The sequence below is a fragment of the Synchiropus splendidus genome, chromosome 15, assembly GCF_027744825.2.
Source record: "Synchiropus splendidus isolate RoL2022-P1 chromosome 15, RoL_Sspl_1.0, whole genome shotgun sequence".
Taxonomy (NCBI): domain Eukaryota; kingdom Metazoa; phylum Chordata; class Actinopteri; order Syngnathiformes; family Callionymidae; genus Synchiropus; species Synchiropus splendidus.
In genome coordinates, this window is record NC_071348.1 from 4,573,619 (window position 1) to 4,599,458 (window position 25,840).

General features: G+C 42.0%; 2 protein-coding genes across 5 annotated transcripts in view; one reads left to right on the forward strand and one right to left on the reverse strand.

The window, feature by feature from the left end:
* The window catches only part of cobl (cordon-bleu WH2 repeat protein), a 47,837-nt gene that overhangs the window by 6,395 nt on the left and 15,602 nt on the right, over positions 1 to 25,840 (forward strand). Inside the window, exons 3-12 of one of the 3 annotated variants that reach the window (XM_053886956.1) lie at positions 2,337 to 2,451; positions 4,168 to 4,810; positions 5,002 to 5,098; positions 12,969 to 13,169; positions 15,597 to 15,807; positions 16,821 to 17,049; positions 17,610 to 17,654; positions 18,418 to 18,494; positions 18,617 to 18,679; positions 21,034 to 21,180. In XM_053886956.1, the coding sequence (XP_053742931.1) occupies positions 5,070 to 5,098; positions 12,969 to 13,169; positions 15,597 to 15,807; positions 16,821 to 17,049; positions 17,610 to 17,654; positions 18,418 to 18,494; positions 18,617 to 18,679; positions 21,034 to 21,180 (1,002 nt within the window). In that variant the 5' untranslated portion in view covers positions 2,337 to 2,451; positions 4,168 to 4,810; positions 5,002 to 5,069. Of the gene's footprint in view, positions 1 to 2,336; positions 2,452 to 4,167; positions 4,811 to 5,001; positions 5,099 to 11,574; positions 11,920 to 12,968; positions 13,170 to 15,596; positions 15,808 to 16,820; positions 17,050 to 17,609; positions 17,655 to 18,417; positions 18,495 to 18,616; positions 18,680 to 21,033; positions 21,181 to 25,840 lie in introns of those variants that run through there. The other 2 variants (XM_053886958.1, XM_053886957.1) reach the window with 2 other exon arrangements.
* On the reverse strand, positions 28 to 2,953 carry LOC128771548 (C-C chemokine receptor type 1-like). Of its 2 annotated transcripts, XM_053886964.1 has the most exons (3): positions 2,683 to 2,953; positions 1,886 to 2,023; positions 28 to 1,771 (listed from the first exon to the last, which is right to left on the reverse strand). In XM_053886964.1, the coding sequence occupies exons 1-3, from the start codon at positions 2,684 to 2,686 to the stop codon at positions 885 to 887; spliced, it is 1,029 nt and encodes a 342-aa protein (XP_053742939.1). In that variant the 5' UTR covers positions 2,687 to 2,953; the 3' UTR covers positions 28 to 884. The 2 variants fall into 2 exon arrangements, with proteins under 2 accessions (XP_053742939.1, XP_053742938.1); XM_053886963.1 differs by having other exon boundaries at positions 28 to 2,023.

Genomic DNA, 25,840 nt, shown 5'->3' on the forward strand with positions numbered 1-25,840 from the left:
CTGGGGATCAAAATAGCATGTGTCAGCGACAGAAATAAAGAACTGCTATTTATTTCCTTATTGCAGTGAGCCACGTGATTCACGAGTCATGGCAGTTGTTTTATTGATTGCTTTGTTTAATAACGTCATCTGAAATGGCGTAGGCTGCAACCGGCCTTGACATTCAGAGATCATTTTAATGTGTCACAATATACAAATGAGTCACCATACAAGAAACTTGAAACAAGCTGTGGCTGTTACATTACATGCAAGGCCTTCAGTCTTGGTGCACTGTAAAGTCCCTTTGTCCTGTACTTGTCAACATTTGCCTCCTTCTTTGTGCTCAGCCATTCATAATGGTTTCCACAGTCAGAGAAATATTACTGCATAAACAGTAATTTGATTAACATGATTTAAAAAGTTCCTCGCCATTTATTGCTGTTAAAATATTCTTGCCAATATATGAATAGCTATGTACATTAAAATAGTACAGAAAGCAAACGTGAGTAGGAGAAGTTGCCAAAACAGAGCCATTTCATGCACTTTATTTATGCTGTGAAGCGATTTTTATCCTGTGTGTTGTTAATGTAAGAGCTTGTATATGTCTGATGCGCTTCACCCATTTCCTTCATCCATTTTTTCACGGTTCTCCTACACTGGGATTTAGAGTTTTCTATTTAGTCCAGTGTGACTCGCAATGACGGATCTGCTTTGTCATCATTTGTTATGGAGGACTGCAAATGAACAGGCTCCCTTGAAGTAAAGAGTCATTGTATGGTGGCAAGCAAGTGGCCCAGGATGTGGGTATGAGACAAGAACGTGCCCAAGAACGTTCCTGTTTTGGAGCTATCATCACCCATGTAGCAGAGTTGGTTTCTCGATCGACTGACTGTGCCACTCACGGGCTACATGACGAATGTTTCCGAACTCCTGGACGAAATGGAACTTTTCCGACTGAGGCGTTGAACTCTGGAGGAGTTCATATCAATCAATCCCCAATCGAAGTTCTTCACCATGGCAAGAGCGCGCCGCCTAAATTTCTGTCCAGCAAAGACGTATATGAAAGGATTGAGGCAACAGTGAGTGAAAGCAAGCGCCTCCGTCACCACCACAGACAGCCTGGTGTGATGTTGTGTGGTGCAGGTCTCCGACAGATAGTCAAACTGGTAGAGGAAGAGGAACAGAAGGCTGATGTTGTAGGGCAGCCACAGAACAAAGAAGATGACCACGACGGTGATGATGAGCTTGACGACTCGAAGCTTCTTTGCACTCTTCATTTTCACCAGCAGGGGGACGACCCTGGTGTAGCAGAAGACCATCACCAGCAGGGGGAGAGCCAGCCCTAAAATGTTGGAGGTGAGGAGGTCATACTTTTCCCAGCTCTCATCCTCCGGATCGAACTTGCAGTCTGTCTCTTCGCTCACTTTAGTGAACACGAAGGACGGAATGGACACGCACACGCTCAGCAGCCACACGGTCACAGAGAGGACCACGCCCACTCTTTTGGTGCGGTGGTACGCCACCCTGTGGCCGTGCATGATGAGCGCGTAGCGGTCTAGGGTCAAGATCAGCATGAAGAAGATGCTGCTGAAAAAGCCAGTGCGGATGGAGCCGCCAACGAAATGGCACATGGAGTCTCCCAATGTCCACTGTCCCACCCGTTCGTGGTGAGCGTAGAAGGGCAGCATGAGGATGAAGAGCGTATCGGAGAGAGCCAGGTTGAAGACACAGACGTCGGCCATCGTGGCTTGGTTTCGATACATCACCGTGATACAGATCACAAGGCTGTTGCCTTCAGAGCCACAAAAGCATGCGTTAATAGACATACCGAAATACATTTTACTCATGACAAAAAAAGCATGTAAGAAAGTAGCGAATGGAATTGATGAGCTTTCGTGACACTTACCCAGAATCCCGAAGACGAACACCAAACTGTAGATCAAAGGGAGAAACACGTGGCTGAATTCTGCCGCCACGACGTTGTCACATTTGCCGTATTCTTCCCAATCCTCAAAATAATCTGCACTCATGTTCGTCTTGCTTTCTGGTGAGAAAAAATATTCTTATGTGACATGTAGTATTTGTGAGTTTAAAATGACACGTGAAGCTGTTCACCAGAATGTTTGATCTAACTGTGGAAATAAATAAGGGATGTTTTTAACATCTGATAAAGGATGTGTGCCTTTGTACTGCTTTGCATCCATTTTTTTTCATGAGGCGTACCACAAGGATCACTTTTAGGTCCTGTTTTGACGCAAGTTCTTCGATTCTTTCTGTTTGATTCATCTTCTCCCTGTGTGTCTCAATGTCCACATTCCGATTTTTGCTGACAGCAAACTACTGTACATCTCTTATAGGTCCCCTCATATGTTTGGTCCGCGTCATGTGGCCTCATCGGGAGCCTTAATCTTTCTACTGCTCGAGACATCAAAAACTCTATTTCCATTGCCTAAATCTAAAGTGGAGCTCCAGGTTAGTCGTTGCTAAAATTCTGATTTCAAATTCTTACTTTCAATGAATATGACCTAAGTGAAGTCATTAATGACGCATCACCGACGCATTAACGACGAAATTGAGCGGAGAAATCGACATCCGCTCTCAGCTACTGTTGGAGAGTAGAGGGATTAGAAGGACACCTGCTGGTGGCTAATGGTATTGTTTAAATTCGCCTAATAGAAATTGTGCAATGGTTTTCCAACTCACCCATTTCAGCTGCTGGTTCCTGTAGAAAACTACAGTCAGCAATTGGAGCACCTGTAAACAGTAGTTTCTATGTAGCATAAAATTTATGTGCACAAGTAGTGTGTCGTCGTGTTCCTTTGTTACTGAAATGTCAAAAGTTACAACTTAATAAACTTAATCTGTATGACAACTCCGACTTGTCAGTCTTACCATAATTTTTTTTAGTTTAAACATTGAAAATATTTCCAACATTTACTCATAATAGACTTGAATAACAAAAACATGTACTTACTCGTCACGTCACCAAGAGCAATGAACACACACTTCAGTTGGTCAACAGCATATGAGTCTAATCTTTGCATCACATGCTCGCCTGTTTTTTTTTTTTTTAAGTCATCATAGCTGGTCGGAGGTTTTACTCTTACATGCTCCATTACAGGCTAAATGGCTGCTCAAGAACGCTCTATCTTTCACAGTTTCAGTTGCTGTGGCTAACGCCTGATACTCAAGCTTCCCGTTGAGATACTGTGGAAGAAGTTGTCACAAGTGCGACAATTATTTTTCACTGTTGTCATTCTTAGTTGATTAATATTGCTGTGTTCTGTTTTCTTGTAAACAAAGTGATGGATTTACTGTAATAGATTTTTTTATATCAGATGTACGTGAAAGTAGCATTTTTTTTGACTGATGTTTAAATAATCTTGTAAAAATAGAATTTCCAGCAGAATTTTCAGAATAAAAATCTTGTTACTTGTTAACACATCCCTTTTTGAGGCATTTAAAATGATGAAATAAGTAAATAATTTGTATTTCAATAATATATTTTAATTATTTGGTAATTCCATTTAAATTTAGTTTAAAATGAACATCAATCATTCAACTACTGATCCGTCTAATTTGCCATTGATATTTATCATCGCACCAATTATTAGCCACCTGATTTCATGTTTCATTTTAACAGATAATAATAAGACAGTAATCAATTCATAATAACCTGAGTTTTCCTTGAAAGTGACTCTTGTTGTCTGCAGTCTGATGCTCTGAGATGTTTGCTGTGAGTCTCAAAAAGAGAAGTGAACTCAGAGTTTGATAATGATCAATGATACCAAACAGAAACATATTCAAAATGGCACCTCAAACGCCTTTTGTAACACAGTACATACATGTCATGCCTTGTGTTTATTTGGGCAGGTTTTATGGCAGCGTCAGAAAATAGTGTTCAATGCAAAATGGTGTTTGTTCAACCTCAGAATTGTGGGTGACAAAAAAATTAATATTGGGGAGACGTCATCAATAGATAAAATTAATCTATCAATTGTGTTTATTTAAAAGGTTCTACTTGAATTCTGGTTTGGTAAATATACATTTTTTGCTCTTCTTTTATAACACCCCTTAAATAACGCGCCTTCTAAAAAATATATATCAAGTTTTCTACTATTTGTTTTAATACTACTGCTGCTGCTGCGACTAGTACTAACGAAGGTCTTTTTTTTTATGATCCTGCAGCGAAACCTAGTGGCCAGGAAAAGGACCACCGCAGATAGTAGCGACTTAAAAAGCTTGAAAATGGAAATACAAATGTGTAGTAAACAATTGCAATGTCTGGTGAGCACTTTACTTCATATATTTTTCAGCTTAATAAATGAAAAGGTTTAGATCGCAACGGGAGTTTCTTTTCCTGCTTCGGTGTCGGTGTTGTGTTCAGGGACCGTCGCCTGCTCTCCAGCTGGCGCTTATTGAATTCCCACTGAGGATGATTGGCGTGGGATCTGCTGACGGAGGCGGGATAGCGGGAGCCGTGGAAAGTTACACGCGCGCTAACCAGCGGAAATGGTAAGAGCCTCTACACAATAAAAGGCGAGCGATGACTCAAGTTGTTTTCACCCTCACATACTTCAATTTCCAAGAAGGAACTGTGTGAGCAAATGATACATTCAAATAAACTGTATTGGCTTCCATGTGGCTGTATTTCATCCCTGTCACGATTTGATTTGATTCGCAACTACTTTATTTTGCTGCCCCGCTTGTAACCGGAAGTTAATGGCTGCACTTACGTGAGCTCGACAGCAGGTGAAACTGAGGCGAACCCGCCGGCGGACACGAAGATTACTGCAAGTGGATTTGACAAGTAACCCGCTTCACCAGTATGGTACGACTCACTTCACCAACACCCCAGTGTTTAATTCAGAACCATCGTGGATCTGGTTTGCTTTACTTTTACGTCTCTAACAGACGCCGCAGTCATTTCCGAGCTCTCACTTGCTGGACCGTTAGGAGACACCTTTTCTGCCAACTGGTTGAAATACCAGCGCAGTCACCTATTGATATGCTGCTCCGCAGGTGGTTTCACCATGGATGACGACGGAGTCTAGAAGCGGAAGGTTTTGGAATCGGAACTCATCCCAGCAATGACCGACTTCTCCTCTCACTCTCTCGGGTAAGTTTGGGACATCGCATGTCATGTTTTCGGTTTGTCATTTAGGAGTCGTGGCCAACATTAATATCAGTGTTACCTGATACCTGAGTAATCGTTTCCATGATTTCCGATCGATCAACAATGCGTATAAACCCGTATGTAAATAGTCCCCATGAGATCTAGCTCTGTCTGACTCGAAACCGCACCTCTGAAAGGATAAAAAAAAAAAAAAAATCAGGTTATCTTTTGTAACATAACGCATTTAATTATGTTTTTCCTCACACAGGATATTGAGGCATACTGTTTTTCCAATTCTGATTATTGTTATAAATGCCCAGTTTAAGACTATATAACGTTATGCTTCAAGTTGCCCAGGTCATATTTGGGGGTATAGGGCGTCTTAAATCTGGTCCTGCTTTGGCTTCATAGGTGTGTCAAAGACTGATATTAATATTTAAAGCCAAAAAGGACTCATTTTCTGGTGTCTCCTGCGATGATTGAGCTCCGAGCATGTCAGAAACCTGTACTTAATACTGCACTTTTAAAATGTGTTTCTACTCTGTCATGCGTGCAACAGAACTCCATGCCGTTCTAAGCTGATTAAATTAATTTCGTTACTCAGGCAGTGTTTGAATTTGGAACTGCTGTGAACCGTGTCCTCCGTCCCTCTCATCTGGTCCAGGTTGAGGTTCCAGTCTTGGTGCTACCAGTCGTGTTACTCTAGGAATTCATTGCCTGAATTATCTATCTTTTCGAGTTGCTCTGTCGTGCAGCTGTTTCAGTCCAGTTAGACACATGCTCTCCAAACATCTTCTGTGGATCAAGGTTCGGTGCTTGTTCTTCAAGTAGAAGTACTTTCACGGTGCAGAGGGTTTTGGCTCGGCCCCAACAAGGACGCTGCCAGATGCCCTTTTATCCTGGTGGTGTTTGACATTTCTATCTGTGTAAAGACTGCCATTGTCTTGGACCTGGGTCTGCATCATCACTCTGAGTGGAGGTTCAAAGGGGATGCCACAGTTGATGGTGTGACTTCTGAGTTGTACCGATCTGCTAAGTAATGATTCCTACTCCTACTTCCTATTCTCTGAGCTCGTGTTGCTCCTAATTAGCGGCCTCTTGTTTTCCTTTTCATGTCTGGGCTCGATGTGTTGAGCCGAGAGACCCAGAGCTTGCCTTCATGTGGGCTGCTTATAAACCTTAGCATTTACTCCCATCAGGAAGTGGCTGAATTAAAAGCAGTGAAATTCTGAAGTTGCCACATTCCTCCAGCTTTGACTGCTGTTTATTTGTCTCCTTGAGTTGTTAAGAGTTTAACAGACCTTTCCTGTTTCTGCTGTGACGTCAAACCTCATACGTAAAAGAGCTTTCTCACTCGCTGGAAGACAGTTTCTCCTCTCCTTTGTCAAAACATATGACTTAACTGAACGTGTGCCACAGGAAGTTGCAGATCTTACAGATAAATACAGTGTAGCATTATGAATAGCAGTGTTTATCTGCGACACACACCCAGAGATAATTGCTGCTCTCTAAACGTTCAGATCGCCTTTTGCTCCATCGAGGACAAGCACCTCAACATCTCTGCAGATTAATCATTTATTTGTTCACATGTCTCCTTGGACCCAGAAGTTTTATGGAGTTCAATGCCGTGTTTTACTTTTTCACTTTCATCCGAAGCTTTGTTTTTATGAGGTATAAATATAACTGGAGTGTAAGATGATATCAGCCACAGGGTGTATCTGAGGCGATGCATTTCTGGCCGGGGTACAGTACGTATCCGGTAGTATCTGCATTCATCACACACACCAGACTGTTTAAAATAGAGAGGGTGTGGATGCTGGAGGTTCCGAGCTGCTTCTGGGACGTTCCTGATTTTTTAATGGCTCAGTGACAGAGCCGGGCATTGTTGCCTTCGCTGTTAGGAAACTTTGTTTTTGTTTTGCTTTACCTTTCACTGTCTGTTGTTCTTTAATGAGTGACATTGTTTATATTGTTTGACCCAAATATTCCCCGCTGACATTGATGTGGAAATAGCTCATTTTCCATGATTATATTTTGGGAATTCCAACCACTTGTTGACTATTAAATTGTGCTCTGATGACAACCACTCTTTGATGTCAAACTCAAGGCCCACGGGCCACATCTGGCCTGTTAAATGCATATTTATAGGCCGCAACAGAATTTCAGAAGCAGGTTCATAATACACTCCACACTTGAAGTTATTATTACTTTCCTATTCTAACCAAGAACTCAAGTATATGTATTATCACGTTGGGATGAACCCATTATTGTGATATTACTATTTGTTTCCTCCTCTGTTAGTAGTTGGCCTTTTTTTATTATGTCTGCAAAAAAAAGACATAATATTTTTAAGCATGAGATCCTCGTTGCAAATCAATATCCTTGTTCCATTGTGTTTCCTCGAATATTTATTTATTATTGATAGCTTTGAGCCATTTAAAAAACGACCTGGTTAATGACCTAGCCTCTGCTTATGTAAGTGGAAGCGCTTTGATCACAAAGATAAGAATATAAAATATAAATCTGACCTGGACTGGAGTCCGTGGGAAGAGGCCAGGATGGGAGTGATGCGGATTCATATCCTGGCGCCAGTGACGGACCAAAGGCATACGAGGGATGGATATTTATGAGGACCAACGAGTGATCGGAATTCCTCATGAATTACCTGCGGATGCATAGTTGCAGATAGTTAGTTGTCGGTGTGAGTGGCCTGCTTGTGGAGTGCAACTTTGTAAACAATTCTCAGACACCATGTGATGTGCCCACTGATGTTCTCACTTCGGTTCCTCTGCAGACAACATGTGTTTGTCTGTCGTCAGCTGTGTTGTCCGAAACGCCTGCCGCTGTGTTTGCCAGCGGCCTCTACAGTGTGTGCTATGCAGCTGCTATAGACGGCTCCCATTTATTTCTGGAAAGCCGCTGTCATTTGTGAGCCTCTGTGGCATGCGGGTTTGTCATAGAGGAAGACAAGTCAAGTTCAGACGCAGGGATTCCGTCGCAGCAACTGATGCGCCATGGACGTGGCCTTAACAGATGGAGGCGGTGTGTTCTTGTTGTTTTAATGGGTGGAGTTCAGGCTTTATCCCTACAGTTGTTGCTACACCAATGTCCTTCTAACTAAAGGGGGAATCTTGCGACTGTTTTACTCCTGATGTGTCAATATAAATGACATGAAACTGCTCCTGTCTGTGGAGATAATCTTATCAACACCCACCTTTGCTCAAACTTGATCTTTCTATTTCAGTTCTTCTGCTGCCCAGAAAGTTGAGGTCCTTATCCTCAACCCAATTTGGGATCACATTCCTCTCACTTCTCATTCAATAACAACACATTAAAACATGCCATGTGTTTGCTTCCTGGCTATTTTTTATTTTTTATCATCTTATGACTCACAATGGTAACAGTGAGCCGGTGTCATATGAGAGACAAGGGTGGCAAAGGGAAGTTCGTCTCGACAGAGGAGTCATTGCTTTCAAGTACATGTGAAACAGATACTCGTGGATCGCAGGGGGGACGAGCCTTAACAACTTCAGATCGCTCAAAGACTAGTGTCAACAAGCTGAAATAAAGTGTGATCTTCTGTTCATATGTGGTGCTTGAGTTGAGAGCAGACAGCTCACATTATATTGATCTAGACAGCATCAGTGTGCTAATGCCTACATTAAATAAACATGTGCTAAAATGCTCTCAGGTGGTTGAACAAGATGTGAATTAACATATCCTTGGAAGTGAGTCAGGCTTTGACCAGTCACGGGTGGAGTCACTCAGTGATGTCATAGTATTTTTTGTGTGTGAGAGGAGATCAATCAATTGATCAATCTATCTAACTCTTGTTTCAGATCTTCCTCCTCCCCCACCCCTCACACGTGAACAAGACCCCGAAGTACTCAATCGAAATGTTTTTGGAAAAGTAGAGCTCGGTGACTGCTTGTGTGTTCGCTGAGCCTCCCCACTTGCTGTTTGCCTGGATCTGGGCTGACCTCTCCGCTTTGTGCTCCACTCACTCAACTTTCTCAACTCCTATCTTCTCTGTTCCTCAGTCCTTCGCTCGCCTCTTCTCTCTGTGTGTCTGCATTCAAACTTCACAGCTGCTACTTAACTGAGCGCCGCGCTCTTCTGCAGTCAAGTGGTGTAAATATAGGTTGCCATGGAGACACCATGGTATCCGAAGGATATGCTGGCAAGGTAACAGGGCTGTGTGTGTCACTGGGTGTGTGTGTGTGTGTGGTGCACGCCGGCCACAAGTGTTCGCAGTCCACGGCCAAAAACGAAGAAAGGCTGGTTATTTCGTTTTTTACACCTACTGCAGGTGTGAATTCCAGTTAAACATTTACTTTTCTGTGGAGTTTAAGTTTACTGCCTCGCCAGGATTGCGTGCTGAAAATAATTTTTGTTAAAATATTGTAGCTCACTGGAAATGGATGAACAGACTCTCTGAGTCATACATTTCCATTCACATGACAATTTATATTCTAGTCATACTCTCAATAATGGAACTTCTGTGGGAGGAAATCCGAAGTATGAATAGAAGAGGAATGGTTGGGGTTGTTTTTTACGTTCTTTAAAAACAAAGCAAATAAAAGGCAAACTCTTATATTACTTAAACTGGTACTTTAGAATATGACATATTATAATATGACAATATTTTCTGTAATCACATTTATTTTTACTAGAAAACATAGAAAACACAGTGTGATGAATTTACACAAATAAATATTAGCTGATCAATAATAATGTTTTTTGGTTGAAAGGTGAAAAACTAGAGGAATTAAATGCTCATGGTCCTCATAGTGCTGCCATGGTCTGGGGCGCTGCTCGCTCAAACTCCAAACGCCCATAAAAGCAACAAAAGGCGAGGCCACCGTCCTTGCATCGGGGGACGCCATCGCTCTTGAGCCTGAGGCCGACCCACTTTCATCAGAACCAGCATGATCTGCATTGCTGCACCAATCACTCTTGAGTCGTGAATGGTGACACGGGGGGCCCATCTTTCGAAGAAACCATAATCATCCGACTCCAGGAACAGCCTCCCAGGTCTGCAGTAAAGGGGCAGATAAACAGTGGGACACATATAGTATTATTTAATATGCGTATGGTTTCGCTGCAGTTGCTGTGATTCCAAATTCATCAGCTGAATGTGGGTCAAGCCTGTGTTTGGTCGAAATGATGTCCCCTCCTCGTCGGAATTACAGAATAGTAGACCTTTGTTTCTGTGGTTGTTTCAAGCGATGCCATCTTTAGGTATAGAATCTGTCACTCTCGGTTTCATTCACTTCCTAAACCTTCTTTTAGGGCTTTGAACATGTTGCTTGACAGTTTGCTAAATTGGTCAAGTTTGTCAGTCGCCAGTCAGAAATGACAAGATGTGAAGAACAGGTTGGTTTTGTTGAAGCAAAAAGCAGGTGATGTGCTCCTGAATGAAAAACGTGTTACGACAGTTCCAATTACGCTCTTTTACCAGCGGCGCTGCCGCCAAAAACAAATGTTCTATGCATCACTGCTTTACCTAATTTCTCAATATTCATTTGATCCCAGATCTACAGGAAGCCAAAGTTTGGTTTGACATGGCGACTGTCTGGATCCAGCTTGACGTGCCCTCTGGTCCAGATTTTGGGGAGTCATGCACACTGTAAATATACTCGGTAACAAATCCGTTGAAGAGGCCGGAAGTCAAAAATAGAACGACTGGTCGGCAGAGTTCTTCTTCACCAGCTGCTTCCCTTTACATTCCTGTCTTATTTGCGTGTTATTGACTGAACAATTAACAATGAATTAATGTCCCATTAATCATTTGAAAGCATTTAATAATCTTTTGGTATTTCACTGCATACTGTATGGAGGATTTTGTGAGGTGTTCTGAAACGGGACTCCTTCCACTGCTGGTTAGTCAAGCGAACAAACCTTTGGTACCGAGCGGTCCATTAGCAGTGGAGAGTGCGAGTCCATTTGTAACTCAGTCCCACCAGTTCACTCTCCCTGGTACCAGAGCTGGCTTTTTAAAAAAAAAAAAACCTCCCTGTGCTTCTTTCTGAGTCAGTGGGAGATGGAGCTGCTAAAAGAGTCTTTGTGTGAGTTAGTGAAGCGAAAGCGAGGCAGAGAGAGTGAGAGCTGATGGTAAAACAGACTCACACCAAACATCAGACCATGTTGCGAGTTTGTCGCTTTAAAATGAAAGGAACTTAAGGTAGAAATCTTTTAAGGTGAAATTGAGAATCTCCAGCATCCCAGAGAGACTCAGATTAGAGCCACTGGTCAAGGCGTTTTGACAGGATTTCTCCTGAAAACACAAGTGACAAGTGAATTGTTCTGGGCAAGAGGGAGGGAGCCCCGGGACAGACCCAGGTCTCACTGTTTCAATATGGAGGAGCTTTCTGGGGGCGGCTCATACCTGAGGAGTCATTTTAAATGGCCCTCAAGAGCTTTAAACGCATGAATTGAATTCAGTTTGAGGCATGTAGAAAAGTAAATAACATTACCACCAAAGACGTCAGTCTTTAAGCCTTACTATTTCCAGAATTAAGTGAATCATAATCACGTGAATATAATTTATCAGAGGAGCGACATTGTCTGGATGTCACTCCTAATGGCTGATTTCATAATAAGTCAATGGTCTCGTGGGCGCAAGGGTTGATATCCGACCTTTCTGTTAATGGTTAACTGGATCCAGGTTAAGGTCCAGCCACTGAGCTGGTGCATTCTTCCCTCACCCTTTAGACTGGGAGTAGAACCTTGGCGGAGTCAGGCGCCTCTCGTACAGTGTTATGAATCCTTGGGACCCACTTGATATTTAGGAACGTTTAATCAAGTCAAGGGCCGCTGTTGACGTAAGTGTGGATTTGTTTTGCGCTCTTATCAAAAGCAAATATTTGTGTTGGAGCAGAAAGAGTGTGAAGGTGCGAAAGATATAAATGGGTTTGTTAGAAGAGTAAAGTGATCAGTGATAGTCTGAAGATACACTGGGTTTGATTATATCGGTTTTGGAAAAATGCTTTCGTTGACGTTAAATTTGCTGGTTGACGTAAGGTACTGTCAGATAATACAGCAAACCGTTTCTGTAGCAATAACTAAAGTAACACAAACATGTACAAAAATATGGTTGTTTAGCAAAGCTGTAATAGTTTAGAAGCAACTCGCAATATTATCCGTAAAGGCACCATGGATGACATATGATTTCATTTTCCAGTGTTTTATTTTTCAAAAATGAAAAATAAATGAATAAAAAAACATCTGGCCAGCGAAAGTGAAAATATATTTTTAAAGAGGAACTGATGTATGTTATATTGATTCTAAAAAGCATAAATAAATGCTAAATTTTTCAAGAAAATGTGTGCAGGAATGTAAATATGATTACAATAAAAATGTATAGGACACATTTAAAAATATCAGTACCAATTTATTTTTGCATGATGAGAGAATATGACAAACATATTTCCAGTCTGTACAAATAGAAATAGAAGTTGAAATGGTTCAAACGGTTAAGTCTTAAGTGAAGGTATGAAGTATGTTGCTGTCAGAAGGATTGAAAAAAAAAGTTTTTTGTTTTATGTTTTAATTATCAAATTATCAGACAGATGGATTGGTTTTATTTTGTAATAATAGTAATTTAAAATGTACTGGGGAAAATCATTAACTGAATGAGTGAGTATGTCATTAACAAGGAATAAAGTGAGACTGAACAATGTTTTCCTACAACACTGGGAATGTGTTGTAGGGAAGACTCAGTGTTTCCCTTCACTATGACCTGATGCTAGTTAACTGCCAGTATTCACCCGTCAGTGGCGAGTCCTCCTCGCTGATCTTCCTTCATCAACTTTGCTTTTTGTTCTGTCATTTTTGCACCAAACTTAAAAGTGATCATTTCTTCTCCCACCAGCCGGAGAATGAAGGGTCGAGCCCCTCCTCCTCCGCCGCAGCAGGCACCTCAGCCGACTCCGCGCCGCATGCCTAGAAGCAACACTCCTGAAGATGGCGGGACGTCAGGCGTGGACACCAAAGAGAACATCCTGAGGCAAACTGTAGATCTACAGTTAAGGCTGCCAGGAGGCGGCCGGGCCTCTCATACCGCGGATGGACGGTGAGTGAGTCACACAGGTGGAGACTCAGGAGTCACAGATAAATGAGTCAGAGATGAAGGTACTGAGGTTCTCATTGGGAGTGACATTAAAGGGCAAGGAGAGGTTAGGGAGGACAGATGGTTTGGAGAGGCAGTGTTGAAGATGAAGAAGAGGAAGACGAGCAATGAGGGCCATCGATGTGGTAAACATGAGGGGGGGTGTGGCTGGAGGTTCATTGAATGTGCTTAGGAAGGAGGAGGCCTAGAGGAGCAGCAGAGCATATTGGAATTATTCTACAGTGTTTTCGCTAATCCCAGAGAAACACGGACGGGCCAGGTTTCAGATCTGTTGGGGCTGCTGTGCCCGTGGGGCCTCATCAAGGGCTCTGGTTCCCAATCTCAGCAAACGCTTTGTCCCAGATAGAGCACAGATGGAAGCCGCGCTGTTTACGCTCTTGTGCCCTAATGAGCCTTTTTCTTTGTGGGGACCGAAAATCCTGCCAAAGTTGGAAACACGTGCAGGGGTTTGTTGGTGATGGTGGTGACCAAGTGCTGGTCATAATCAGGTTCCTGCTAGAGTTGAGAAGTGGGCTTTGCTCCAACCTCTTGGATAATCATTTGTTCTCATCCCAAATAATGTGTATGCCTGTGTGTTGGTCGAGCTTTGTTGTGTTAACACAGACCGCACAACAATGATTTGCCTTCCATAAGTGACTCTGCGACTGTTATGGCAGCGTGAACCCTGGCGAGCCTCAGGATATAACATCCAAGCTTTGGATTGTTCTCATGTGAGAAATGTGTACGTTTGAGACAGAAGGTTTTTTTTGGTTAGAGGTCTACTTCCTGAATGCACCGTGTGGATTTGTGTTCACACACATAGGGAAGGTGGTGGAACTGGATTATCAGTTAGCCTTAATGAAGATGAAGTTGCACTTACTCACTATAGCTGTGTGGTTATTGACCGTTAAAACAATTCAAATGATCTCATATAAATTCATATTATCTTATTATTTACTCATCTATTCACGTTATTCTGTTAAAATTTTACACGGTTTTGCCTTTTTTTTCCTTGTGTTTTTGCGCTCATATTTATTGATTTTATCTCAGTTATCTTAATATGTATAGTTTAAAAAAAATTGAAGCTAAAACAAAATAAAGCGATATATATATATTATATAGTTTTTTTCATTGTATCTGTTTTTCTTAATGTAATGAAGTAAACTAATTCAATAATACAACAGACGTAATGATTGATTTTACGTGTCTCTTTGCAGCGTTATTTGCTGAACACTCTCAACAGTGTCAGTAGATATTGTGCCCTGACTTATTTATTGCATTTATCTCCTCATTTCTGATAGAAATTATGTATCATTTTCTCAATCTATACTTCCTCCTTCCAACTTATCTATGATACAATGTAGATAACATGCAGATCTCCACTCTGGCATGGACATATACTCTATACTATAACTCATTCACCATCACGCAGCAATGTCGTGATGCAGCATTCCTTCAGTTAAATTTCAACCTTTGTTCAATAAAAGCATCATGTGACGACACAAGCAGTTTTATTCCCAAAGTGTGGCTCCACCTAGTCTCTCATCTGGCCGGTCTGAAGACGGCAACCCTGACTTGTTGCCTTTGATATGCCTATGATAATGACACAAATAAAAGCAAGTCCAAGGTCCAGGTGATGTTTGAGGACACGACTTAAACCCGCTCAGGAAATGTGGGATGTTTTAGTTTGTTGCTGGTTGTCAGCGAGATCCTTTGTAGCTCTATCTCTGCTCTGTCATCTGATCCGTGTGTTCCCAGAAAGCTCCGGAGTCTGTGACTCTGCCTCTTTATCCGGTGATTGACAGCTTTTACTATAGACGTCTCTCCTGTGTGAGCCACAGGACAAAACAGTTTATTCTTTTTGTTCTGTTTTCAGTGTGTTTTTAGCTGCAGAGTGGATGAGACAGACAGAAAATATTTTTATCTTTACGTCAATAAACTAACTGAGTCATGGGCTGCAATGAGTCGTCGACATATTCAACTGTAATCAACCAATAAATGAGTTGTCGACGGGTTCGGTAGTCGACTAGTTGTGACATCATCGTTCTCTTAGCACTATCTGCATTTAGAGGAGGAATGGCTGAGGCTGTATGACCATTGGGACCCAAAACGTTCACAACGGACATTTTGAGAAATTCATATGTAAAGTTTCAAAACAAGAAAGTGTTTCCATCAATTCACATATATTTTTTGTGTATATTTTTTTAAATCTGTTCACATTATTAGCCAACTAGACCTTAAGGTAGTCAGTGACTAGACAAAGAACTAAATAGGAATAAGAACACACGTATATACAGTAGATTGAACTGCATCTGAAGCTCTTTTGTCGTTGTAACTTTATATACTTCTCCCAACCTCCCTCCCCTTTCACTTTCTCTCTCCCTCTCTCAGCAAGGCACTGATGGACCTGCTGGTGGAGCTGTGCAGCCGCTTCCACCTCAACCCGGCCCTGCACACCCTGGAACTCTACTCACCTGAGGGACACTGTGTGGGCTTCAAGCCCAACCTTCTGCTGGGCTCCCTGGACGTGGCCTCAGTCCTCATCAAAGAGAAAGTCTTGGAGGAGAAGGTAGCGCGCAGGCCGGCGCCCAAAGTGCCAGAGGTGAGACAGGTTTGGGGTCTATGTGCTGTATTGTGCGCGTGAGGAGTCGGTCACAGTAATGACGCTCCACCTGTGACTCTCGCCTGAACGCTGGCAGAGGACTAGGCCAGCCAAACCAGCCAGGTCTCTTGCCAAGGTAAGACTGTGGTGACACTGGGACTCTTTTTAATTCCAGCTGGACCACTCTCTCTGTCTTTGAAGTGCCTCCATCTTTTCTGACTGCCTCAACTCGACACTCCACCTCCAGTCTGAATATTTCATGAGCGTCTTACCTTTAGTTACCATGCATTATTTCTCTGCTCTCCTCCGCCACGTTCTCTCACTCTCTGGTCCTGGATTCTGGCTGGTGTGTGACATCATTTTTCGTGTCACACCGTATCACCGTTGATCATGTCTACTTCACATTAGTAATGCTTATCACAGTTTAGCAACAGTGCTGTTTTTCACAAGTCAGTTTTCTCACCTATTTAATTTCAATTCCCCTGTTTTTGTTTTAGTTATTACATTACAGTTTACTCCCTCATTAGTCAAAATGAAGTTCACTAAATTAAAGGTATTTAACTGTTAATGCCCAATCATCAAATATAGAAAAAAAATACAAGCTGTTAAAAATTAAATAAAAAAAATATGCTAAAGCAGACAAGTAATAATAAAATCCTGAATTAAAAAATGTGTCAAATCAGTATATTTTAATGTGTGAAGTATGACTCAGTCTGGAAGTTTCTTTTGATTATAACCTCAATTTTTTATCATTTGAATTTAGTCATTTCTGTTGTAATTTCTGTTTTTGCATGTTGCTGTGTGTTCTTATTCCCATTTTCTTTTCCAAAACAGAAAACTGTTTGGCCTCATATTAGTTGCTTACATGAAGTGTTTTCATGGGTGATATTAAATTTAACTCCTTAAAAAGGAAAGTAAAAACATTCCCAAATAGATACTCAGTTAAAAAAAAGAAATGCAATACGTGTTTAAAAGTGTTGCCCTCAGTTGAAAACTGCTCTCCTCTCTAACAGAAAACAGTGCGGTTGATGGTGAACTACCATGGGAACCAGAAGGCAGTGGTACGAGTCAACCCTCTGAGCCCACTTCAGGACCTGATACCTGTCATCGCTGACAAGTGCGACTTCAACCCTGCACATGTTCTGCTGCTGAGGGACAGCATCAGCCACCGCGAGCTGCCTCTGGACCAGTCTCTGACCCAGCTGGGCATCAAGGAGGTCTACGTCCTGGACCAGAGTCTGGGTAAGGTCTGGGTTTACACGCAGTTGGCTAAGAGCTGTTGCTGGCTGTTCTAGTTAGGAAGTTCTTGGAAAAAGAGAAATGAAGAGTGGTGATGAGGAAAGTGCAGGCAGGGTGGAACGGGTGGTGATGACCTGCAGGGGAGCTCTGAATAAGACAAATATTGTGTCCTTTTTATCCTCTTTCGTTTGATATTCATATGTCAAAGTCTCTTTTTCTGTATATGTCACTTCTCAGTGACAGAAGACACATGTCAACTGTCAGAACTCTTGGACCTGACATAAGCTTCCTCCCACTTTTATTGTCCTTCGTTATACAACAGATCTCTGGTATCTGCTCGTCTCATCTCATTAATCCTGAAATTTCGGTCAGGAATTGTCTTCCATAAAAATCTTCACTGCCTCTGCTGCGTCTGTCTTAACAGCAGAGCGCAACACTTTTCATTTCTATGATTGTTGTGAGCTTGTTGGTGCCTATTGTCTCACTTTTCCTGTGTTACTAAATACAACAGATATCAGGATCAGTGGTAAAAAGTATGGTTAAAAAAAACCTCTTTGTTGCAGCTCTGCATCCTAAAATGTCTTCCGCCCCGGTTCTAAACTACCCAGGTACCCCCTTCTCTGTGTTGGCTCACCCCACTGAGATGTTTTTTAACCCTTTAGAGGGCTGCTTGCTCATTAACCCATGACTTCTTTAAGAGAACTAACACTGTCTTTATTAAGAGTCAACATTGTTATCATTACATTTCTGAGTTGGTTTTCGTGACGTGCATTTTAAATGACGAACTTCACAAGTTGTTTCTTTCTTCACTCTAATATTTTTTATCTCACTAAAATGTACACTATTACTTTATGTGACTGTGTGCATTTTATTACAGTCACATTATTCATTATTTAGTTTTTACTAAATAGTTTTTACTATATGTTCATAAGAATATATTTTAATATTTATAATTATCATATTGCGTTTTTTTTATTGGTCTCTTTACCTGAATTTTATCGCTGCACACATTACATAAAGCACGCGTCTTATATTTTCTTTATGGGCAACTAACAACGCAGTCTTATTTTATTAACTCATAACATTCAGTGTATTTATTTTTAACCTGATTTTTGTCTCTGTAGTTTTATGTTTACCGTTATTATCGTGTGATACATTTTTAATCCTCTCTTCCTCTGCTTTAGTGAAAAGCGGTAGATGACAGTAATAGTCATAATTCGAACGAACCAATAGCGCTCTCTGCTGGACACCGGCCTAACTTACCGCCCAAGACTCGAACGTTCTCGTGCTGACTAACCTTAGAACTGTGTCCTTTTGTTGACATCGATGCATTGAAAGCCTCACACTTCTGCTTGTGCTTCATGTCTCCAGACTCCACGTACTCCAGCTCTGCCAGTTTGAGCCGGGCTGAGAAGAAAAGCTTCCTGGGCTTGTTTCAGACGAGGAGGGTAAGACTGTCGTCTTTTCTCTTCTCACATCTCACCATTATTGATCAACCTTTTGTGATGCATGTTTTCGTGTCGTGATTGCCGAATGCATGTGTTGTGCTGCACGTTGCTTGTGTTTGCAGAGAGAGGCGCCTAACACTGTTGAAACTATGGACATGGACAGATATACAGACACACACTCCAACGTAAGTATTGTTGGCTGTAACATTTAGACAACAGTCTTCTATTTACTATAATGTACATGGCAAAACACAATGTGTGAGTCAGCGACGGGTTTTTTTAAACAGGGTTTTTATTGCGTTTTATGTTGAACTTATACATTCAGCACACTAATACAATGCGATGACAAAAACAAAAATAATATGAAATACATCCTCCACCTTACATTCTTCATTCATATGAAAGTTTAGAATAATTATTCACCTGAGCGAAGAACTCCACTAAAGGTCTATCCACACTGATTCAAATTTCTCTGCTTTTTCTTTGATTATAAAAGTGACGCTGTGAAAGGCAACAGAGAATCATCCGCTTTGTGTTTGGGTAGAAAAATAAACATGGCTTATGAACTTTAATCACCTTAAAATATCAATCACATTTTTCCTTTTGTGTTTTTGTAAGTGCACTTTTATGCACCATATTCAACTTCGGTTTCTTTTATTCCTGTTACCGTAGGAAAGCTAACCATTTCCGCTGTCGCCCCTAGAGGGCAGTATTCGTCTACGTTTCTCCTGTATAGCTCGAAGTTCAGATTTAAAATGCATGTATCATCATGAAAAAGGCTGCTTGCTTTCTCTTAAACAAAACTGGACGCAGTTCTATGATCCAATATTCCAGGTTTAATCACGTGACCACGGGTTTCAGTCTGTGGCAGAGCTATTATGTCCCAATTTTTTCCTCTGTAATTAGATTGTGCAGGCACGAGCCAGTGTTTGGCAGCGTCTTCGACTTACCTCAGGACATGTTTTCCATTTAATTCAATTAGAAAGCTGATTGATCTGGACGGATCACATCACTTCCCACTCAGCTCGAGTCTTCGGGGTCTACTTTGCTGTTTCCTGCATTTCCCTTCGGCTGTGAGCGTCTGTCTGGTGTTTTATTGCTCTCCTGTAGATCAGCGAGAGTGACACCACTCTGTTCTGATCTTAGCCGCTGCACTGTTACGCTTGTTTCTCAGCAACCAGCACATGATGACCCCATCGAGGCATCAACTACCACCTTCAGGCCCTTTTTTCTTTTGAGTTTTTTAATTATGCTGCCTTATTATGTAAACAGTGGGTCCTCAAAAGTCCAATCTAATTTGTTAAAGAGTTTTCTTGAAGAAGTGATGGAAAGTAAATGCTCCTGTCAGGAATCGCAAAAATGTGCTGAAGGACATCATCATTTCTGACAAGTCAGGTCCACTTCAACAGTGAGGGTCAACGTCAATGTTTTATATCAATGAAATTACTCAGAACACCCCCAAAATAGGACGTGAATTTAAAAAAAAACTGCTTGTCTCACAGTCGTTACATGAAAAACAAATGCAGGATTTAAAGTGCTAATAAAAAAAAATCAAGCTTGAAACAGAACATTTCTATCTGGTCAGATTCAGCGTGACCTCATTAATAATGTCGTTTGGATGTCAATATTGTTATATTCGTCTATGAACAAGGGGCCTCCATGACAGAGTAGTTCCCTCCGCCAAGTCCTCCCAAGTCCTCTTTCCCATCCATCCCCACTGTGAGATGTTCTAACCTTAGGCCCAATTAATTCTAATGACCTGAACTTAACGTTCCTTTTTGTTCTGCCAAATCCAACCAATGTCTGAATGCATCAATTAAACTGCTTTTAGAGACTTTGCCTTTCTTAGATCATGGGGGTGCGAGGCGTGGTTTGGTTCCCCCGTGGTGCCGGGGCTCTGTACCAAGCCGAGCCACGGGGAGGTTCACGTTTTCAGGAGCACTTTGGGCTCTCTTTGATCAGATATTCTGAGTGTGTGCGTGGGGGTGTGTGTGTGAGTTTCTGCCAGGAGCAGCCCCCCTTTCATAAGGCTTTTTAAAATGTGAAAAAATAGATATTGTCTCCTCCGAAATTAGTGAGACGCTCAACACTTGTCTGAATCTGTCGTCAGTTCTAATTGAAGTGACGATTACTGTAATTATACATGAGATCACAGTAATTATATGATGTTAAATATTTAAGGTCACATTTTCATCAACTTTTATTAAATCAGGATCATTTGTTTCTGATATCTACATGTCAATAATCCATTTGGTGTTCAGTCAGTCGAGACTTAAAGCCGGAAATGTGAATGTGCGATCTATTCTGAGCTAAAGAATATATACTGTATGTGTGTATTTGTGGACAACTTTTTAGCACCGGTGTCCAAGATTCTCGAAAAAGATTGAAGATCTAAATCAAATTGTTTTGAAGACGACTCCATTTTGTGGGCCTCATTAACTTATTGGCGGGCCGAATTTGGCCCCAGGGCCTCGTCTTTATATGATCGTCTGATGGGCCAGATTCAAACGTACGTCTGAGCTTTTCTATCCTTCACCAGGACACGTACTCTGTGACGGGCGTCTCCCCCTCGAGCCCATCTCCCCACAAAATGTCTCCCAAGTCGGACCTGAAGAAGAGAAGAGCCCCAGCACCTCCTCCTACTGCGGCTCCCACCGTGGAAGAAAGCCACACCAGGAGCCATCAGGTGAGGTTTCAGGAGTGTTCACCAAAGAGAGCGTCCACTCTTCCTGAGAGCGACTGTCAGACAGATGTGCGCTCGGCTCTTAAAGACTTTTCATTCTTGTGCGACCCGCCCTTTCACTCTGGATGTTTTGGTCCAAACCTCAGGGTCAGCGTGACCTGTATCATCGCCGTAAGAGCAGCAGCTTCCCGCGGCCTCATTATAATGTTTTGTTGGCATGCTGGGAAATGTCGTTGCGCGGCTCCCCTCCCACTGATAATAATTATCGTTTATTCAGAGTGAGTGCTCTTGATGTGCGCTGGCAGGAGGAAATTCTGTCTGCGGACGGCAAGCGGAACACAGCTTTCATGCACTTGAGCTTCATTAAGTGAACTCAAGTTGGTGTAAAGAAGCAGAATAAATTCAAGTTTCCCCACCAATAGGGAGGCAAGCGATGATTCATATTTAATGCTGTTTTTCCTGTCAAATGTCGGGACCAGTCTCTTAGATGAGACTCTAGTTAAAACCAGTCATTGGATTAATTAGTCCTCTTCCATAAGTCGGTGGGTCAAACTCAATCTGAGATCTTATGTCCCAGAAGGAAGGCGATTCATTTTTAATGAATAATCTGTCTATGCTGGTGTTTTAAAAAGAAACTTAAGAGAATGATATATGACATTTCAAAACTATATTGATCAAGTTTGGGGTTATGATGAGGTGACTTGGCGCTGCGTTTCTCTCCTTTAAGGAGCTGCAAGGCATGATGGGAGTTGTCTTTGCTGTTTAAAATCTTGAATAGTGTTCCAAAATATGCACTGTTACTTTAGTTTTCAATTTATATAGCTGCTTGACAATGTGCTCTTGATGTTGACTGGCCCTGAGGGAGACATCTGTTCAGTTGAGTGTCGTACTATTGTGGTGTAGCAACTCCAGCTCTGGCGGCCCATTGAAAATGGAATGGGCCCTCAAGTTTGATACTTCTTATGAACGTTCTCTTCCTTGTTATCATTTATGACAACTCCTGAACTCACAGAAATATTTCCTCCGGTCACAACAGACATGTTACTTTTACATTCATGAACCAAATGTGCCTCATCCAAGGTTTAAATTTCCTCATTCAATTTAGATATATGGTGAACCGGCAGAGGTGATTCGGAACCAGGCCATTTGAAAATATGACAGTGAAAGACTGTAGCAAATATGATGCCATCATTATTTATTATTAATGCCGCCATGCAGAGGAAGTCATTTGTCTGCCTGGCCGGCTCCACTGCTAAAATTGCGAGACACCGCCCGGCGTCAGACTCAGCAAGGAGGTCGTCTGAGGACGCGCGAGCCTGTCCCAAAATAGATTTGGCTCTAATGCCTGGTCTTTACCTTCACCCTTGTCTGAGGTGTCATTTGTGTATCGGTGCACACGTTGCAAGGTCATGTTTTCTCAGGTGTCCAGCGGGAGTGGAGGTGGTCGCTTACCAACAGCTTGAACTCACTTTTAAATCTGGCTTTTCTGTTGCTGCTGTTTAAGACTGAGAACCATCTTACCATTTCCAATGACACTAGTAATTCAACGTCAGGTACAGCGAGGCCACCTACGGCCCTCCAACAGCCACATGACTTTAATGTCAATATCGATTTAGTTTGTTTCATCAAGTGTTCTTTCTTGCATTTGTAGTCAGACAAGTGTGAAACTCAGCCTCACTCTGCGCCAAATATTTTCTGAACACTCATTATTTCATTGGACAAAATAGTCAGAACACAAAGACATATCACAGTCCTTTTATTGTCATTTCTTCAACTTCCTTCTGCTCTTTACAAGCCCTTTTAAGAAGTTAAAGTCACCAGTCTTTGGAGGTCCTCATAACCAACACGGTGATCCACTTGTGGTGCACTTTACCTGTATATTGATTTCAATTTTATGTTTACATAATTTAAAATTTTTTGCTCCTTATAATGAACCATTTGTAAATATTTGTCAAAAATCTTTCACTCATTACATTCCTCTAGTCTAGACTATGACTCACATGTGTGTTATAGATTCATAGAAGGTTTTCATCTCTACTCTCGAGGTGTTATATTTGGCAGTAGTTATCTCCCCAAAGAAAAGTCCCATTTCTGATGAAGATCCACAGTAGAGTGTCGGACTCTCTCTCGGCCTCAGTCAACCCTGATCTAGCCTTAAAAAGACACGTCCTGACACGTATCCAGAACATCAAATTATTCAATGACAAGCATCCATCATTATCTGCCTCCGTCTTTCAACACCGCTGATGCCGAGCCAACAACGCTCGACAAGGTGTCCAAATATTAGCTGTGTGCTTGTACTTAATAGCGTCAGGGCAATTAAATCTTAACTGGAGGCTTTTGTCAGGATAATTTCACAGATGCTCTGAAGGGAAAAAAAAAGCTTATGCAATTTTTATGGATCAAAATAAATCTGGGGTTGCGAGAACTCTTGAGGCAGGCTTGTTTCGCGAAGAAGCCTGTTATTAAAAATGATCATTGGAAGTTGGTTCGCTCAGTGGTCAGTGAGTTCATGGCTCATTGTGAAAGAGGTGGCTGGATGGGTGCCGACTTGGCGACGCCCGTCACTCATCTGGTTAATCAGATGCCGTCGAACTGTTTGCATGACTTTGTTTGGTCGTACTTCCCCGCCCTTTATTATCATGCCCTGTATACACGTGTGCAGATAAGGTGATTACGGTGCCGGATCGTCTGAGGAACGCAGCCAACCGTCTCCATTTACCTGAAACGAAAAGCACAAGTTCAAGTTTGCATAAGACTTTGCTGATTTGCCTCCACGTTGGACGAATCACATTAGTATTCATTATTTAAATCATGTTTCTGTTGGCGTCGATGCTGGTGTTTTGATGGGAGATGGAAATTCAATATTTCTTAGTATTGTCATCGTTCCATTTAGACGATAAATTGCATATTCTTTTCTGTCAGCTGATGCTGATCTAATGACACATTGGAATAGGTTTTCCATCTCAGTTACACTAGCAATTGAGGCGCAGTCTGTTTTGGGCCGAACAAAAGTCGTCCTCCTTCATCACCGACACTGCCTCCTAAGAAAAAAGTCCCACTTTTTTTCTCATTAGAGCAAAAGCATAAATCATTTTACCTTCCAATGCAATCAGTGTTCACTTCTCAACTTTTTCAAATGAATTGTCAACATTTATTATGTCTGGTTGAAGAAAAAAAGCCTGTTTAACGCTAAAGATTTATTTAGATTTCTCACTGGCCTCTTAAAGTGACGGGACCGATTTGTGCCACGGGCCTTGACTTTGACACTTTAGAACAGAGAATATTGCCGTCTGTTTGCATGTGTCTTCGTCATCAAATGTCATCGTTTTGATATCGAAACCTAAAAAGCGGCCTCTAAAAGTTGAAGGAAATGTGGTATGTGAGGCATTGATAATTGGGTTACAACGCAGTAATGTAGGGCTCCACTCTCGTTGGTCCAATCGGTTGGCTGTATTTCCACGCCTGGGTGGGTGGTGGTTTCTTCTCTTCATAAAGTTTATAGACCTGCTGTCGTGTCTGTGTGTGGTGCTGTGCAAAGTTACGTATTCCTCTTCGAAGGGTTTGTTGGGCCTGTGCTCGAGCCAGCAGAACCTTCCGTAACCTTCATGCACTTTCAAAATAGTTAATTCCAGTAGGAATTTAACGCCATAAAGCAATCTCAGATTTCAGAAAAAATGAAAGCAAGTTCCTGGAAAGAATGAAGGTATGTTCAGTGGAACACTGTGTTCCTTGTTTCCCCAGCTTTTCTATTTCGGGTCTGTTGTTGGGATTTCGCAAGAGATGCTATGTCTCCATTGCTGCTGGTGATAAGGTTTGCTGCAGAATCCTGAAGTTTCCTCCCACAGTACACTGTGTTTTGCGGTGCATTTCTCCGCCTGTGTGCCAAGCAGGGAGAAGCCAAAATGACACAAGAGAAAGTGTTTGTGTAGCGCAGTGTGTAAGAGTGAAGGCTGTAATTCAACTGCTCAGTATAGCATGACATGCTGTTGTAATGCAAGCAGGCCACTTGAGGTCAGGTTCAGCGGAGGACAGCCAGGGGCCTGAAAAGCAGCCATTCAGTAAATATTTACGTTTGTCCGCTAACATGTGGAGAAGTTCTCTCCTGAGTCGCCTGTTATCCAACACGTTTCTTATTTTGCCACGAGATTGTCTTATTCACACAAAACCCAGAGTCCCACCCGCCATTTTTGCTCCCGGGCCCCTCCAGTAATCGGAGGGTGTGCTTGTTTTGACATCACCGTAGCGATCATTTGCCCCGCAGCCCATCGGCAGGTAGACGCTGTTTGGCAGTGAAGTTGTTTTAGTGCAGTCACGCTTAGATTGCCTGATGAAACCTGACACAAAAGCTGAGCCATGACACGATTTCGCCCGCCTGCTCTCACGACTTGCTGAGTTTGCATATAAACAAGGAGCAAAAGCACGGACAGGAAATATTAAAAAGTGTAGCAGATGACAGCTGTCTTGTAACGTAATTCAGGCAGTCAAAATGGACTTGTTCCTGAGTGACTCGGGGCTGTGAATCTGAGTGTCGGCCTGGTGAAATGTGTCCGCACTATGCTGCAGATGACTTTATTGTCGTAAAATGAATCTTCAGATTTACATTTGAAAAGCGATTTGTGCAGTGTTTCCTGCAGTTGTTAAAGGGGGCTGCCTTGAGAAT